Source organism: Drosophila montana, unplaced genomic scaffold (genome assembly GCF_035044405.1).
Source record: "Drosophila montana isolate Dmon_TW-CO22-7 unplaced genomic scaffold, ASM3504440v1 contig_3217_1, whole genome shotgun sequence".
Taxonomy (NCBI): Eukaryota; Metazoa; Arthropoda; class Insecta; order Diptera; family Drosophilidae; genus Drosophila; species Drosophila montana.
This window is the reverse complement of record NW_026998097.1, coordinates 2,594,606-2,608,152: the sequence shown is the minus strand read 5'-3', so window position 1 is coordinate 2,608,152 and position 13,547 is coordinate 2,594,606. Positions and strand designations below refer to the sequence as shown.

Below are 13,547 nucleotides of genomic sequence, written 5' to 3'. Positions count from 1 at the left end.
CGCTTTATTCGAGGCTCTTTTAACAAGGCTGCAAGCCGGCTTTGAACCGAACCAGTTCAAGCCCCAATGTCCCACTGAGACTGTTACAAAGAATTGGATAGGTTTATTATACACTCTCTGTAATGTAAGTTATTCGTACACTCAGCTTCAGATGCAGCAAATGCTATTGAACTTTATTATTTGCAATCTTTAAACAGTTGAACCGACAAGTCCATGCACTATGTTTTCTTCAGTTCCTGACCTACCGCTTCTCGCTTATCATTTTCAGCAAAGTTGGAGGCCCCAGCCTTCAATTGATTTCCATATGTCTGAGTGACCATTCCATAATCACAGTGCATTAAATGGAATGTATTCTGCTTCTTTATATTCTATATATAACTGATTATAGCCGAAGCAGAGTTTAACGAAAATGAGGTTGATATTCATGTGCAATGCAAAAAATAAATCGTATTTTTATAAGTCTTGTACGGCAACCAGAATAGCAGAGGAGGAATGTGGAATGTACACCTATAAGGCAGACAGACCATTATTAAAGTATATACACCAGATGAAGGAGGAAATTGAAAACAATAACAATAATATGGAAGGCAAAGACAGAAAAATCAAGCATCTGCTGGAAAAGCAGGCCCAACATAATGAATTGGTCATCGAAGAACTGAGAGCTCAGAATGAATTCAGACATTTAGACTACAGACTATTAAAGAGCTAACGAACAACGTTTTATCGATAAAGGAAGAAATGGGTAAGCTCACTTTCAATGCCTTGAAAATCCAGGACTTTTAACAGGCGATTTCTTGCGTTATCATGTAAATGAGAAATTCAACAATCTATCATGGCTGGTGCCATACAAATTGTTCATACAGGTATGATTTGCTTCAATTTAATCAAAATAATTGTATTTTAATTACTTTTAAGTTTCCAGCAATTGAAATGGCATCTTCTATGATCATATTGTGCCATTTATTGGGATGGGATAGTTTTTTTGCAAAAGGTCGAAATGCTTATACGCCCCAAAACAAATCGCAATAACTAAAAGAAAAATATAAATATATATATAGACTAGCGGGTATAACCCGGCCTTGCCCGTGGCAAGTATTTTATAAAATCAATGTTCTCAAACAAATTTGAAATGATTTTGAAACTGATCGGACGGTAAACAAATAACTTTCATACAAACGTTTTCCGCCAATATACCACTGTTGCGAGTGGAATTTCCCAAATCGCTGAAATACGTATTTATTAAGTTCTTATGTAGAATTTTGAAAATAAGTTTGAAGCAAATCGGACACAACTTAAAACTTCGCCCAAAAAATCTTTAAATCGCATTCCCCCCGAAGAAGTTTGAATTCTGCGAAAAGTGGGAAACACGTCTCAAATGATTTTTCATATAGATCACTCGAAATGAATTTGAGCGCGAAACGTCACCCACCAAATCTTTGACCTCCATTTCCACCAAGGAGGAATGGATTTTCCAAAAAGTGTGAAACACCCCTCAAATGAATTTGAACAAAGATCTTTGAAAATAAGTTTGAGCCCGATCGGATGGTAAACAAAAAAGTTACATACAAACGTTTTTCGCGATTGTTCCACACTTGCGGGTGGAATTTCCCGAAACCCCGTCTTAACGTGCATCTACATCACATAAGGTAACCACAGTGAAAATTACAGCTTCCTAGCTCTTACGGTTTGGGCTGTGCGTTGATCACCAATCAGTCAGTCAGTCAGTCAGTCAGTCAGTCAGTCAGTCAGTCAGTCAGTCAGTCAGTCAGTCAGTCAGGACAAACAGTTTTATATATAGAGATAATTCGAAACTAGATTTTCTAGTTATTTCAATATTTTCTTAGGTGTCAAAAATGTATGTACATTTTTAAATAAAGCAAAAAGCAGCCAAGTTAAAAATGTCGATGCAAATTCAAAAACATTGCTTCAATTCCTTGAAATTGAAAACAATATTAAAGCAAGCAACATTTTTTAACTTTTATATTAGTTGGATACAAGAATTAATGGAAGCCCCTCAGAAGGTCTACTCCAGGCCATGCAGGTGCCAGTTTATCGGTTGGATGAGTGGAAGGACAGATACAATGCTTTATTACTGTAATTCATATATTTCATAAAAGGTGTTAATGCCTAGGTAAAAAGTTGAGAGACTAGGAGAGGAGCAGGCGAACGTGGCTATTTTGGCTCAGCTGTTGGTACTGATCAAGAATATACATATATACTTATTTTATGAGGTTGGATATTCTTCTTCTTTTGCGCATTGCACAATTCATGCCAAAACGATAGAAACCTTTGGAAGGGTATCTAAAAGTGTTCCAAATATGATTGATTTGTTCAGAATTGGGCTGCTGCTTTAAAGCTGGCACAAATATTTTTGTTGGCAAGTGTATTTGAGCTTCGGCACGTCGCTGATACCTGTTAGTTCTAGCCTTTATTTTGACAATTTGATTTATAACCTTGGCCAACGAGTAAACAAAGAGCGAGGCACATTGCCTTGTTGTCATAGGCAATATTTATTTAGTTTCTATTTCTATGATTTTAATGAAAAGCTTCTTCGTATATTTAAATACGCCAAGTAAATATTTGCGACCATAAATCAAAAGTGAGCAGCTGCGACCAACAAATAGTAAATTCTAAATTCTATTCTATTTCATACTATTATGTTCACTGCTATTTTATTTCATTCTATTTTGTTATTTGCTATTTGTTTAAAGTTTCTAGTATTTAATTTTACAGTGTTCGGTGTCAGGGCAATTGTTCCCAGTTTGTTTACGCTTTCTGGCAATTTCCAGAGAATTCTGGTTTTCAGTTATGTACAAGTATTTATTACTGTCATATTTGAATATTTGTGAACGATCGTTCAATATACATACATAAATATTTAAATATTGTCATGATACTAAAATATTTTATGTTAAATATTGCCTTTCTATGCGATTTTCATGAGTTAATATAATATACATTTCGTATAGGGTGTGATTGTGGGGAGAATGGGCCATTAAAAGTGGAAAAAAGATAACTAGTATAAATGCAGATAAAGACAGAAGAAGGGAGAATATTTTCAATGTGGGGATTTAAATCTAAGAGAATGGCAATCTTTACACGCTGAATTTCGTAATGAATATATTTAAAAAACATTAGGAACTATCAGGTTTAAATAGAAGTTTCTAAACTATCACACACATAAAATGGTTATAATAAGTGTACGTAATTGAATTAAGAGAATTATATATTATTTGTTGTAGATATTTAAAGCACATGAATAGAGATTGGTTTAGTGAGCAAATTAATCATTGAAGTGCCCGATTAGAGCTGCAAATAAGCGGACTAAGCATTCCATAGGAAAGGGTATTAATTGCAGAGAAATTGACATAACCTACTTCTTAAGCCAAACAACTTTTATTAAAAGATGGAACTATCCATAAGTTGGGCTCGTTTTTGTGCGTGAAAAAGAGTCAGAGCTTGTGAAAATTACTTTTTATATATTTTTAACAATGTTCATTTTAATGGCCCATTATATATGAAAAGCTTTCAATTTTGTGCCTAATTTTGTTTACGTTTCGGGTTTTTTAAAGAGACACGTATTCAATCGCCGTTGATGAAGGGGAAATGTGCTTACATAACTTGTCACAAAGTCGAAGAAACAGTTTCTGGGTAATGCTTTAGCATCATTTGAAGCAATTTCGGCATTTTCAATAGACTTTTTCAGCTTAAGGAACGCCTTCATCGCTTTAACACCACAAACTATGCCAGGCTTAAGTTCGCCATTTGCGTCCGAGTCGCAAGCATTAATCATATATTCGCTGTAATTCTTGATGCTTTCGATGATGATGTAGAAATCGTTGGCCTTTTCGCTATTTCTGTTGTTCTCGCTGCACATCAAAACCGCATTCTCAAAATCCTGGCTAGCGTCACGAATCGATTGGGCAGCTTCGACCGTACATTTCAAGGAATGATACGGCTTTATAAACGCTTTAAGCAGACAAGTCAAATTCGGGTCCTCCTCACAGGAATTATCTGCATTGGCGCTCAAGATTCCCAGGCTGTATACTCCTAGCACAATGATTACTTTTGATATCATTTTGTAGCTCCAACTGGAATGGATCCAGCATATGGATGCAGCCTCTATTTAAAGACCTTATGGCTTCCGTATATTATGCAATTTAACGGTCTTAATAGCCGCTTTATAATTTAAAGAAGCTCTTCTAATTGCATTATATTCACTTTATATGAAATTGAAGACAGACACATGATTCAGATCTTGCCAAAAAACTTTCCCAAAATCGATCAAATTAGATTTTCACTCAAAAATGATCAGTGTCCTTTTGTTACTACTACTATTGTTATATAGGCAGGTTCGGGCACTTTGTATTCATATCAACCTGACAGGCTTTCTCGAACAAGCAGCAGGAACATCTGCGCCTCGGCAACTTTTATATGCAGGCATCTATCATTATAAATATTAAACGACCCTAAGTGCACGCAGATGCCTCTTTTTGTGCGTTTTTCTTGCATATATTTCATACTCAATGAGAGTGTATAAAAAAGTAGTTTATGGGAGATCTGGAAGGAATGAGAGGAGCTACGGATACGGCCTTAGCTTTATATATGTAATGCATTATCCGGCATTTAAGCATTATAATTGTAATATTCTACTGTGTATTCATTTAACATAGATTTTTAGATAAATAATATTGCTGACGGGTATAATTATCTGCGGAATACTCTAAGAACTGTTGAATTACTTATCAAATCAGTTGAGATGAGTCCATTTGATGACTGGCTAATATTTTCTAGTAATAGGACATATTTTTTTAAATTTTCGTGTTGGACAAACCAACAAATTTATATCTTCTAGCTTTAATACAGGGACAAACGGACGGAAAGAAAGTCTGCGAATGGACAAATATACGAATATAAACTTTTTTAAGTGCAGGTGAAGACAATAAGGGATAAAGGGAGAGTATTTGCAATGTGAGGCTTTAAATCCTTATATGGTCAAAACTATTTATAAAACATGACGAGCTTACGTATTTGGAAGGCAGATACTTATCAAGTTTGAAAACAAGCTTCCAAGCTATAACGATTATTAAAAGCTTAAAATAAGTATACGTAATTGAATTAAGAGCACTTATGTATTATTTGTTGTTGATATTGAAGGCACATGAATGGAGATTTGTTTAGTGAGCTAATTAATCATTTAAGTGCACAATTAGTCCTGTGAATAAGCGGAATTGTTAAGCCAAACAACTTTTAATAAAAAATGTAACCAAAATGTAATCTGGGCTCCGTTCTTTGCACGAAAAAGAGTCTGAGCTTGATAATTCAAATGTTTCGAGCACGTTTGTAAACGTTTTCAGAGCTCTAGATAGAGTCCAGGCAACTTTTGTAGGCAGGCATCTAACAATATAAATTGTAAACAACCAATGCGATTTTCTCCGTATTTGGAGAGAGAAATTATCAGCATTCGTTAAGATTATGAAATTCTAGTGAGTCAAAAGCACTTTATCGTTTTACATCGATTTTAAAAGCTAAAAGAAAACAGAATTTTTAAAAATATATTTTCTAATAAATTCAGTTCGCTGTCTTTGGACATTTCGACAGCTTCATTCAACTCGATCTGCAATCTTATGGCGTAAATTAAAATCAATCGATGAGTCGTAAATCTCAACAACCTTTCACATTGAAATTTAACCACTCGTGAAAGAAAATTAATTTACGACTGTTCAGATTCGGTATGCAAATTGACACGATCAATAGATCGTTAAACTTAAGATTTATCAATTTGCATCGCACATTTATATTTAAGTTTATCACAGTTAACTTGGCAAGGCCAAGAATCAAAGCCAATTTGTTTAGATCTTTCGGCCGCCTTGCCAGAGAGTATAAGTTATTACACATAAATACTAATCGGACGGACTGAAACAATTTTATAAGGAATTCAATAACAGAATGAAATGTAGCTCGTTGCGGTTTTCGAGTGTGAAAGAAAACTGGACACACAAACATTTTTCTATCACTAACAATATCGAAAACTAACCCTATATTTTGTTTATTGACAAAGACCTAGCTGAATATATCTATATAGCTGGTGTTATTTTTGTTTCAATAAATAAATACAAACAGTTTAGAATCACAATTGTATAGAACTCTATTGAATTAAAGGAATTTTATATATGCATATAAATGTGAACTAGCGGATATTGCCCGGCCTTGCCCGTGGGGTCGTTTTGTGCTCAAAATTTTAGATATCACCTTTCCACTAAGTACACGCCCGAGGAAAATTCAAATCTTATTGAAATGAATAAACTTTCGTTTATTAACGATCCGCATTTGCTACCCAAGAGCGTAACAAATAAATTCTCACAAATAAAACAGTTTTCCGCCAATTTTCCACTGTTATGGGTGAAATTTCCCAAATTACTAAAACACGTATTCATTAAACTCTTATGTAGAGCTTTGAAAATAAGTCTGATGCAAATCGGACAAAACTTCAAACTTAGCGCAAAAAATCTTTGAATCGCGTTTTCCACAGAGAAAGTTGGGATAAGTGTGAAATACGTCTCAAATGATTTTTCGTATAGAGCTTTGGAAATAAATTTGAACGCGAAACGTCTCTCATCAGTTTTTTGTGCCCCATTTCCACCAAGTAGGAATGCAATTTTTTAAAAAGTGTGAAACACCCATCGCGTTTATTTTAACAAAGATCTTTGAAAAACAGTTTGAGGCCGATCGGATGGTAAACGAAAAAGTTGCATGCAAACGTTTTCACAAATGCGGGTGGAATTTCCCGAAACCCCGTCTTAACGTGCACCTTCATCACATAAGGTAACTACAGTGAAAATTTCAGCTTCCTAGCTCTGCGCTGAACACCAATCAGTCAGTCAATCAGGCAGTCAGTCAGTCAGTCAGTCAGGACAAAAAGTTTTATATAAAGAGATAATATATGCTTTTAAAAATAAAGTTTCCATTTTAAATACTGCTTTAATTCTCATATCTTTCCCTGTTTAAGGCATCAAATTCAATATAAACATATGTATCTTGTGGTTCTTAAGTTCTCTGTGAATTGATTTAGGCGGCAGCCGCCAGGTGGCGCCCCGCCGTGGGCGTTATGCCAGGTGAATGGCCAGTGCGAATGATTCGCAATCTTACGATTTCATTGAATACTTTGCCCATAAATCAATTTATTAAGTATATACTCGTATAAGAAGAAAACAAATAGAAGCATGCAGTTCACATAAATATTAGCGGAATTCTTTCGCGTGGGCGCAAATTTTCCATTCATGCCAAGCCAAATGAAAATGCATTGAATTCTACAAATAACAAGAAAAAACGGCAGCCCTGGTCACGTCGAATATGTAATATCCTTCTATTTGTGTTAGAAATGCTTTTAGACAACAGCCTTATATCCGACCGAGTGTTCCTATAGGAACACATTTGACAATGAAAAACAGAAATAAATAAATATAGCACATCGATGTTATTAATATGTTGCCCAGAACTAAGGTGAAGAGTAAAACTAGTAAAAGTCAAGCTATGTTGAAAAAGAAATAAATTATCGAACAATTACTTCTGTTGGTTTTCCGATGTTAAATAAATTATACATTTAGTTTAAGTACTCGCAGTTGCCTCCTTCTATGCGTTACACATTTTCCTGCATATTTATAATACTCAATGCGAGTCTATAAGAAAGTATTTTATAACAGATTTGGAAGAAATGAGAGGAGCTAGATTTGACACGGCTTTAGCTTTATATATTTTATATACTGTACATAAAGCGGGCTGGCATTAAAGCATTATAATTGTAATATTTTACTGTGTATTCATTAAAAGTTTTTATAAGAAATGCGAATTGGTATAATCCGTCTATTCATAGATTTTTAGATAAATAATATTGCTGACGGGTATAACAGACTGCGGAACACTCTAAGAACTTTTCAATCACCGAGCATATCAATAGAAATGAGTCCATTTGATGACTGGCTTGTTGACTCTAAAACTGTGCCATAGAGCAGTGACTTTTCAACTGTGACTAGGAAATATATATAAACGAATATAAACTTTTTTACAGTGCGAATTGGGTATGAATTCCTTTTGCATTGCCAACAACTTCATTTAATCAAAGTTTAATCTGCGAAATGATCCATCGACACCAAAGATGCTGTTATAGTCGTAGCGCTGTCCGGCGGGTCTCAGCTTGTCATCTACGCCGTAGTCTGCCTCCGCCCTTAAGTATTCGCGGTGCTCCTGAAAGGTGTCCCACGTATACTGCTTGAGCTCCTCAATGGTGCCCTGCTCACCACCGAGATGTGTGGGCAAATACCTTTGCGGTATGTGTGGAAACAGCGATTCCAGATTGCTGCCGTGCACCGAGATCTTTTGGGAGGAGGAAGATGGGCCGTATGTGAGAGAACAGCTTTAGCTGGATGGCATACGTACGCGTTCCTGATGCTTGGCGGGCAGCATCGATCGCATCATGTTGAAGCCCACCTCGAAGGCAGGATTGGTGTTTATCATGTGCCTGCCCTTGTCCCGCACAGGCATCGCGTCCTCTGCGAAGACGGACATCTTCTGGAGTGCGCTCGGCGTCAGCTGCATCAGGTGGGCCGGCGTATAGCCGCTAAAGTCCAGTATCATCAGCCAGCCATGGACTACCGCATAGTCGTCGAATTGCAGACTAAACGCGCTCAAAGCATGCGACACGCTCATTATCTCCTCAAAGCTAAAGCTGTCCGGCGCATAGCAGCCGGGCCGCACATAGATGAGGCGGGGTCCATCATCATGCAGGGGGCGCGGCAAACGCAGCCCCACGCTGCGGGCAAGCGAAGGGTTAGAGCAGCTCCCGAAATGCGCCGTTGTGGAACTGTGCCACCGACTCACCCGAGGCGCAGCAGCTCGAGGATACGTTCGCTGTCCACGTCGCGAATGGTGTAAAAGTCGGGAAACTGTGTGCGCAATGTGTAATACCTGTCCAGCTTGGACTTGGCCTTCTCCAGGCTGAATTTGCAGCCGCGCAGGAAGGCCACCAGGAACTGATCATCGCGCCGGGCGCGCAGATGCGGCTGCTGCTCGATCCAGGTGCGCAGTGCCGCGATATCCGCATCCAGGCGCTCGGGCACCTCGTTCAGCTCCTCAATGGCTGCGCGTTGCAGGCTCGCCGCCAGGGGGCGTATTTGTGGCATGCTGTTCAACTTAACCGTTCGATGTCAGCGACGACACTAAATCGGGCTGCAGCATCGATAACTCGATAACTATCAGAACTGATAGCCGAGCCCATTGCAAACGATAAGATTAACTAGCTTAGTTTATGAGTAGCTCCGTTGTAATTGAACTATGCACTTTATGGGGGGCTTGTTAATGCGAATTCATGGCCATATAACTGATTTGCCAAAGCTTCTTATAGCTTTATCTGATAATAAACTAGAAACTTTGCAAGGCCTTTTGATTATGCGTCTAAAAATACAAACTATTTGTGGAATTTTTATGGCTTGACCAAAACAACGAGCTAAGTCCACAAACCATAGCCTAAATATACCCTGTTTGTGAGAACTCTTGCGACCTTGAAGGTTTCTTCGCACCGTAAGCATGTTGGATTAAAATGTGGAACGAACATATCTATAGCATCTATCCATATGTTAACATCTACTTACCCAGCAATTCAAACACAAGCGCATATAATATGTGTGGCCCGGGATATGGACGTTAGTATGCTCAGATCCCTGAAAGAGAGAGCGAAATAAAAAGCAGGTTAGGGTCGGAGAAGTAACAGGAGAGAAGAATAAAATTATTAAGAGAGAGAGGGAGAGTGATAGAGATGCAGGATAGTACAATAGAGTAATAAGAATGCAAGTATGAGAAGATTGGCAACACAAATCGCAATCATGAGAATCGCATAGTAGGGTAATATATAAAAATACGCTTTACTTGTTTACTGTTTTCTGCAGATCAAAAGTACATATACACATACATACCCACACACATACATGCAAACATGACTTGAAGTAAATGTGATCTACTATTAAAAAATCAGTTTCCCATCTCTTAAGGTTAGGGCTCTGCGTGATTCCAGATCCATTCTGGAGTCAAGAAAAAAGTTTTCTTTCATATTTCATAGATGGGTTTTAAACAGACTTTAAAGTTAACTTTATTTGAATAGGTATATGTGTATGTGTGTGTGTGTGTGAGCGCGCGTATGCGGGCATGATGCAGTACATTTAATTGTTTCGCTTCTATTTAACATGTTTTCAAAGTTTCCTCTTCTTTTTTTTGTCGTTTTGCAAATTATGCTATACACAAACTTTCATGTTTTTGTTATCTTAATGCTTTTGTTTGTTGTTTGGCCACGGTAATTGCTGTACTTGTTGTTGTTGTTTTGGCAGTTATCTGCGTACATGTCACACTCACAACAACAAAAAAAAAAACAGCGACAGCTACACTCGCATACAGGTAACACACACATGAATACACACAAAGGTACGACGAATATAATTCGATTGTGCTGTGGTAGACATATTGGCACCAGCGCGAACAACAACAGCTAAAGCAGGCGACAAAAAGCAAAGTGCAAAGCATCAACGCACACATATGCACGTACACACAAGTATGTGCATGTATGTATGTATGCATTTGTATATGTGTGTCTGTAAATACATGTATGTACATAATAAAAGGCAATGCTTTTGAAGACATCTCTTTCTATGCTGTCAATTCCATTTCGTCTTTTGCTTCGCTGTTTGCTTCTGCGCCTCCGCAACCCGCACCCACGTCAAAGGCTATCAATTTTAATGCACGTCGCCTTTTGTGCCAAAAAAACGAGCGAAATGACAACAGCAAGAACAACAAAAACGACAATAACAACAACAACAACAGCGACAGCGACAACGGCCCCAACAAGCAAACAAATAAACGAAAAGCATATGCAGCTGCAGTCGACGTTTGGACAGCGATGCTTTAGATGCGTTAGAATACGTTGCATATACATGTGTATGCATGTATGTATGCATGTACATATGTATACAGAACCTGCTCAGCCGTATTCCAATTGACCTTCAACACAGTTTGTTAATACACGCATAGCATTCATACACATGTGCATATACATATGTATATGTTACATTCTTTAAGAGAAGCTTACAGCTAAGAATATTATAAATGGAATAGAATTTGGCATATATTTTTCTATAATATAAAAATTGTATAATATGTACTTACTTTTTATGGATAAATTAATAAAATGTTGTAAATAAAACTCTTTTAAAAAATTATCTGCTGTCCAAGCATATAGAAATCCATATTCGCCTCCGCATATACCAACAACTTCAAAGGGGTTCTGTCTATTCTGTAAACATATCTATGTATGTACATATGTATGTACATATGCCCACCAAGACATATTATAAAGGCCCTCTGCGCATTTTGATGCCACTTTTGACATTTTGCAGCCTGAATGGAAAAGTTTCCAAAAAAGAAACGAGACTAAAAAAAAAAACATAAATAAATAAAAATACAAAACATGTTCAAGTGACACGCAAGTGCTCGAATACAACAGTTCCACAAACACACAAAGCACATTCCCGTATTCTACATACTCGTAAGTAAGTAAGTACAAATGTCTATTCTATACACTTATTTTCTGTGTGTTTCTTTCCTTTTTATGCCCATTTGCAGATGGACACATTTTTGGTTATGTCATGATAATATAGTACAAAATAATATACTGAATTTCACTAAAGTTTTCTTACGGCTTGTACCATTTTATCAAATTTGTGGGTTAGGGTATTTGGTTTTCGGCATTGTAAACATTCTCTTATTCGCTTCTTACATTCCATTTGAAATTTGTTTTTGTATACATCTGTATGTATTTCGGTGTTTGCCCATTTGGCGCTGTAAACATGCCACCAACAAATTTGGTATTGTAAACAAATTTCAAACTCTGAAACTTATATGCAACTATAGGCAGAGTGTTGAAAGTACTAACCATACAAACATCCATTTCCATCTATACAGAATGGGTCAAATCAGAGGCACTTCGTCCGATGACGTTTCTCTTCTGTAAATTCATGTGCTCAATAAATATATTATACCCTAATAGAGGGTATTATAAATTTGACATGAAATGAGAAGCGCATAGGAAGCCACCCCTAAAGTATATAGTATATCGTAAAGCGCTATAGCCGGATTCTGTCGAATAATGATGCCTTAAATATGACTTCTCTTTTTCACGCCCCTTCAACACGGTTTAAATTTGGTTCTAGAGCCACGAAAAATTCTTTCAGAGTTGGGAATGAAAGCTCTGAAACCAAACCCACGATTCAGTGTCTGATCGAAGCGTTCTTCAGACCAAATGATCGCAGCTGCTAAAATAATTACGGAGATCCGTAACAAGTTATAACCTTATTCAACTATCTACATTTCTCACATTTTTTGTGAATGTGAAGTATGTAGCCTGTACTTATTCCCGTAAGAAACCACAAAAAATTTAGTATTTGCAAAATATGTGGGTATTGAAGATTTTTCGAATTTCGTATCGATGTTATGGAAAATATTAAAGTATCATTAACACAAACTGTTGCTAATGGATTCGTAGAATGTGAAGTTTGTAAATGTAACATAAGTTTAGCATAGTGGAATCGGGATCAGAATATACGATAATAACTGCTTAGATACGGAAAAGAAAGCATATTATAAAAATACTAGATACCCATTATAAGTTGAGAGCCGAGTGCCTGGAGGAGACCTTTAATATTGATTCCATTGAGTTAATATAAAAGTGAATAACGGAGATTGTTAAAGTATCGTATATTTCACAGGATTGTATATGTTTTTAAACAAAACTTTTACAATTTACCAAGCCTTTTGGCTCTCATAAGCGTTTTGACTTTTCTCAAAGGCACAAAGGTATCCCAAAACATGGCATCATTCCTTTTCTTCTCATGATTCGAGTATTTGCCATTTAAATTGCTAAAATAAAAAGGTGCAGTTATATTTAATTGTTGTTTCTTCTGACAATTCATACCTAGCTGCACAGGAAGCGTACCACCAGGCACCACCATGATTGATTGCGCAGTTGCCATTATCCCAAGTATCATTATCGCGATCGAATGTGCTGAATTTCATATTTCTGTGCTAATTCAAGTATTCGCGTGTTGCATTGCCCTCAGCTTTACCCAAGGTGATCAGTCTGTATTGATCGTCCTTGCCAGCGATGGCAAATTGTTCATATTTGTAGTATTTGATGATACCATCAAATCCTTCCATATGTATGTAGAGCTCATGGGGCTGGGCGCTCGTTAAGCGATGAATCCTCTCGAGTCCTAAGAAGAAGTCGCCTCAAAGCTTCCAAAGCAGGCACGGTATGTGGCCCAATCCCTATAGAAGTCCTCTTTGCCATTGATTCGTTGTTGGATAACCGTCCAGCCAGGGCCTGCTGTATCACTATCACAAAGTGCATCGAACGGATCTTTGATAATAATTTTATGAATACCCGGAGCATCAGCAAAGTCGGTGCATTCACTGTAAACGGGCTTATCTTCGCAGCTTTTTCCATTCTT

At 37.1% G+C, this 13,547-nt stretch overlaps 1 protein-coding gene and 1 long non-coding RNA gene across 3 annotated transcripts in view; both read right to left on the bottom strand.

Moving 5' to 3' along the window:
• Positions 1 to 8,053: 8,053 nt before the first annotated feature.
• On the bottom strand, positions 8,054 to 9,242 carry LOC135433280 (alpha-tocopherol transfer protein-like). The gene is made up of 3 exons (XM_064689294.1): positions 8,878 to 9,242; positions 8,437 to 8,809; positions 8,054 to 8,373 (listed from the first exon to the last, which is right to left on the bottom strand). Exons 1-3 carry the CDS (start codon positions 9,177 to 9,179, stop codon positions 8,113 to 8,115), a joined length of 936 nt encoding a protein of 311 aa, XP_064545364.1. The 5' UTR covers positions 9,180 to 9,242; the 3' UTR covers positions 8,054 to 8,112.
• Positions 9,243 to 12,799: 3,557 nt separating this feature from the next.
• Positions 12,800 to 13,547, bottom strand: part of LOC135433282 (uncharacterized) — a 79,982-nt gene continuing 79,234 nt past the window's right edge. For both annotated transcript variants that reach the window (XR_010437063.1, XR_010437062.1), the window contains exons 3-4: positions 13,013 to 13,431; positions 12,800 to 12,957 (exon numbers count right to left, since the gene is read on the bottom strand). This is a non-coding gene — a long non-coding RNA (uncharacterized LOC135433282). The remainder of the gene's footprint in view (positions 12,958 to 13,012; positions 13,432 to 13,547) is intronic.

What these genes read in the sequence shown, in the direction of transcription:
- LOC135433280 (XM_064689294.1), bottom strand. Translation starts at nt 9,179, where the DNA reads ATGCCACAAATACGCCCCCTGGCGGCGAGCCTGCAACGCGCAGCCATT. An exon ending in CTCGAGCTGCTGCGCCTCGG is followed by an intron (nt 8,810 to 8,877) that starts GTGAGTCGGTGG and finishes GCTTGCCCGCAG; the next exon opens with CGTGGGGCTGCGTTTGCCGC. An exon ending in CCGCCAAGCATCAGGAACGC is followed by an intron (nt 8,374 to 8,436) that starts GTACGTATGCCA and finishes TCCTCCCAAAAG; the next exon opens with ATCTCGGTGCACGGCAGCAA.